Source organism: Octopus bimaculoides, chromosome 14 (assembly GCF_001194135.2).
Source record: "Octopus bimaculoides isolate UCB-OBI-ISO-001 chromosome 14, ASM119413v2, whole genome shotgun sequence".
Taxonomy (NCBI): Eukaryota; Metazoa; Mollusca; class Cephalopoda; order Octopoda; family Octopodidae; genus Octopus; species Octopus bimaculoides.
The window spans coordinates 31,074,211-31,077,592 of record NC_068994.1 but is presented as its reverse complement, the minus strand read 5'-3'; the positions used below and the strand labels follow the sequence as shown (position 1 = coordinate 31,077,592).

General features: G+C 37.1%; 1 protein-coding gene across 1 annotated transcript in view; it reads right to left on the bottom strand.

Moving 5' to 3' along the window:
• Positions 1–11: 11 nt before the first annotated feature.
• Positions 12–3,382, bottom strand: part of LOC106867461 (dual specificity protein kinase splA) — a 17,357-nt gene continuing 13,986 nt past the window's right edge. The window contains exon 3 of the mRNA XM_014912344.2: positions 12–1,321. Within this exon, the coding sequence (XP_014767830.1) occupies positions 996–1,321 (326 nt within the window). The 3' untranslated portion in view covers positions 12–995. The remainder of the gene's footprint in view (positions 1,322–3,382) is intronic.

Sequence of the window (3,382 nt, the reverse complement as noted above, 5' to 3'; positions counted from 1 at the left end):
ATGAACACACACATACATTACACATACATATATATATATATATACAAATTTACAAACACACACGTGTATATAAAGACAAAGATACATATACACACATCACACATATATTCATCTTATACATGCATTATACATATACACACACATATTTGTGTATATTATATATTCACACATACACATGCACACACACTATATGCAGATATACACATATTCATATAGTAAAGAAATTGATGGCAGAATTATCAAGACAGCATGATCAAATTTTTTCTCAGTTAATTTTTTCTATATACTGCAACTGAGGTGGAGTGGTGTATCTTGTCCAAAGATGCAGTGCCAAAGCTCTTGAAGTTTGACTAACACTGATATTAAATGAGCCAATAAAAATATGTGCCTGTAATTGTCTTTTGACCTGCTAGATATAGAAGCCAAATTTTCTTCAAATCACACACTACCATCTGAAAAAAGAAGGACAGACATTTTGGATATTGTAGTCCTGCAAGAATAGCTCTAAAATGTTGGGATGGTCCTGGTTGGAACGTCTCTGATCGTAAGACCTTCCTGTCAGTGCTGATCAGGTGTCAAACAACAACACTAATTATAATGCCATCTGTTTGTAGTCAACAAACACTTATAAAATGTTTTTAAATATCCAGAAGAGGAGAATTGAACAACTCAACAAAAAGAATGAAAAAGAAAAAAAATCATGAAATTTTTGTACAAAATAATTAGTAGATGAATGAGATAAAAAGATTTTCGGCTCCTTTGGGGTTCTCCAGACACTTCAACAACAGATGTATGCACATCTGTTTGAATGTCCTCCAGATGTTCAATACATGCAAACTTCACAGGTAAGGCAGCACATCAGACAAGCTTCATTTCTGCATAAAGATTTGAGAATGGGGGAAAGGGGCAAGGGGGCATAGAAACAAAAAGAAAAAGAAATGTCTAAAAAATAAAATTGGAGAAGGGAAAATCAATTGTGTAACATAAAAAATAAGTTAGGGACTATAGGCAGGTGGTGGGACCATAGGGGTCATAGAGGCAATCTCTGGTAGTGGCCCAGGTGGGTAAAACACCTGCTCCAATCGGTCATAGTCATCAAGTAATGGTTCTGGGTCAGACGTGACGCGTACTGGATAATGACGGAGACAGTTACAAGCTGTGCCAAGTACGGCCAGGCCACCGGCTGTCGCAATCAGGTAGAAGGAAACAGAGAAAGTCACAGAGACACGGTTGCCTGGATATGGCTTGGTGTTCAACTGTAAATCTTTTACTTCAATCGTCAACAGATAGCAAAGTCCATTGATTAGGACACAGATAATTACTGAAATGAAACAGGAAAAACAAAACAAATAATTAAAGAGAGAAATAAGACAAAGACATTAACATAAAACAATTGGTTTATTATTTGAAATGAGTTAATAATTAAAGTACCATCAATGTATATATATATTTGAGATGGTGCAGGAGTGGCTGTGTGGTAAGTAGCTTGCTTACCAACCACATGGTTCCGGGTTCAGTCCCACTGCGTGGCACCTTGGGCAAGTGTCTTCTACTATAGCCTGGGGCCGACCAAAACCTTGTGAGTGGATTTGGTAGGCGGAAACTGAAAGAAGCCTGTTGTATATATGTATACGTGTGTGTGTGTGTGTGTGTGTATATGTTTGTGTGTCTGCTTGTCCCCCCAACATCGCTTGACAATCGATGGTGGTATGTTTACGTCCCCGTAACTTAGCGGTTCAACAAAAGAGACCGATAGAATAAGTACTAGGCTTCCAAAGAATAAGTCCTGGGGTCGATTTGCTCGACTAAAGGCGGTGCTCCAGCATGGCCGCAGTCAAATGACTGAAACAAGTAAAAGAGTAAGAAAAAAGAGTAAAGAATGAGTACTTTAATCTTTGCTTAACTAAACACTGAAATAGCATTGAAATGGGCTGTTATTAACCCTTTTGTTAATATATTTTTGTTAAATACAATATCTTTGTGTCAATTAATTTTGAAAATAATGAGGTCAAAGAACTTTGTCACTATTAAAGCTGGTGTTTGGAACCTAAATTATCATGACACTTTAATGGAAAGATTTAATTTCGATCATTTTAAAACAAAAAACCTGTATCATAGACTCAGTGGTGGTCTTGAGTGGGTTGGTATTAAAAAGTTTAAATTACATAAGTACCAATATACTAATTGTTAATACAGCCATGTAATCACACACATGCTTTTCTTGGACTATTCATTTCCTTCTCTCTGCACCATTTCTCTTTCCAATGACGAGCCATGCTCAAAACATCACACCCAACTCTTTTTTTCCATCTTAAAGTGAGTGTCAATCTAATACATTCACTGTGTATGTCCTTTTGGTTTTTTTGTTGTCTTTATTTTTGATTTGTTTTATATATTAGTTTTGCTGCGAAGTGAAAACTCAAAGAGGGGTTTTAATTTCAAGCATGTGGCAATACTTTAGATAGAACACATAAATGGCAACAATTTGGAAAAGTTCAACTAACCTGAAATGAACCGACAGTCACAATTAAAATCACTGCAACAGAACCTTGCTCATACCTTGCAATAAATAATTATAGGTAAATGAGTTCAACCATAACTTGTCTCTTCAAAAAGACACTTGAAGGAAGCAGGTTAGGGTTCATAGGACATATGTCCTTTAAATAGTGGTGACTAATGTCTTCATTCTCCTTGGTTTCTGTGGAGAGTGCAGATGACCTTTCCACCCTGACACAAACTAATGGCTTCATTTTAGTAAGCAGCCTACTTTGACTTGGTAAAGGCTAAGATATTTGTATAGAATAATGTACAATTGACTGAAATGACAATGTGAGCAATAAAGTATGCATACGTGTGTGTGTATGTTTGCATATATGTATATTTACATGCACATGTATGTATGACTGAATATTTGCATATATGTAAATATGTGTCCCAGCATGGAAGGCGGACGCATGATGATGATGATGATGATGATGCATCTTTGTCTTTTACTTGTTTCAGTCATTGGACTACAGCCAGACAGGAGTACTGCCTTGAGGGGTTTTAGTCAAATAAATTGCCTCCAGTATGTTTTTTTGTAAGTCTGTGACTTATTCTATCATTGTCTTTGCTAAACCAAGTCAAGGGGACATTAACAAACCAACACTGGTTGTCAAGCGAGCTGGCAGAAAAGTTAACACGCCGGGCAAAATGCTTAGCAGTATTTCGTCTGCCACTGCGTTCTGAGTTCAAATTCCGCCGAGGTCGACTTTGCCTTTCATCCTTTCGGGGTCGATTAAATAAGTACCAGTTACGCACTGGAGTCGATGTTATCGACTTAATCCCTTTGTCTGTCCTTGTTTGTCCCCTCTATGTTTAGCCCCCTTGTGGGCAGTAAAGA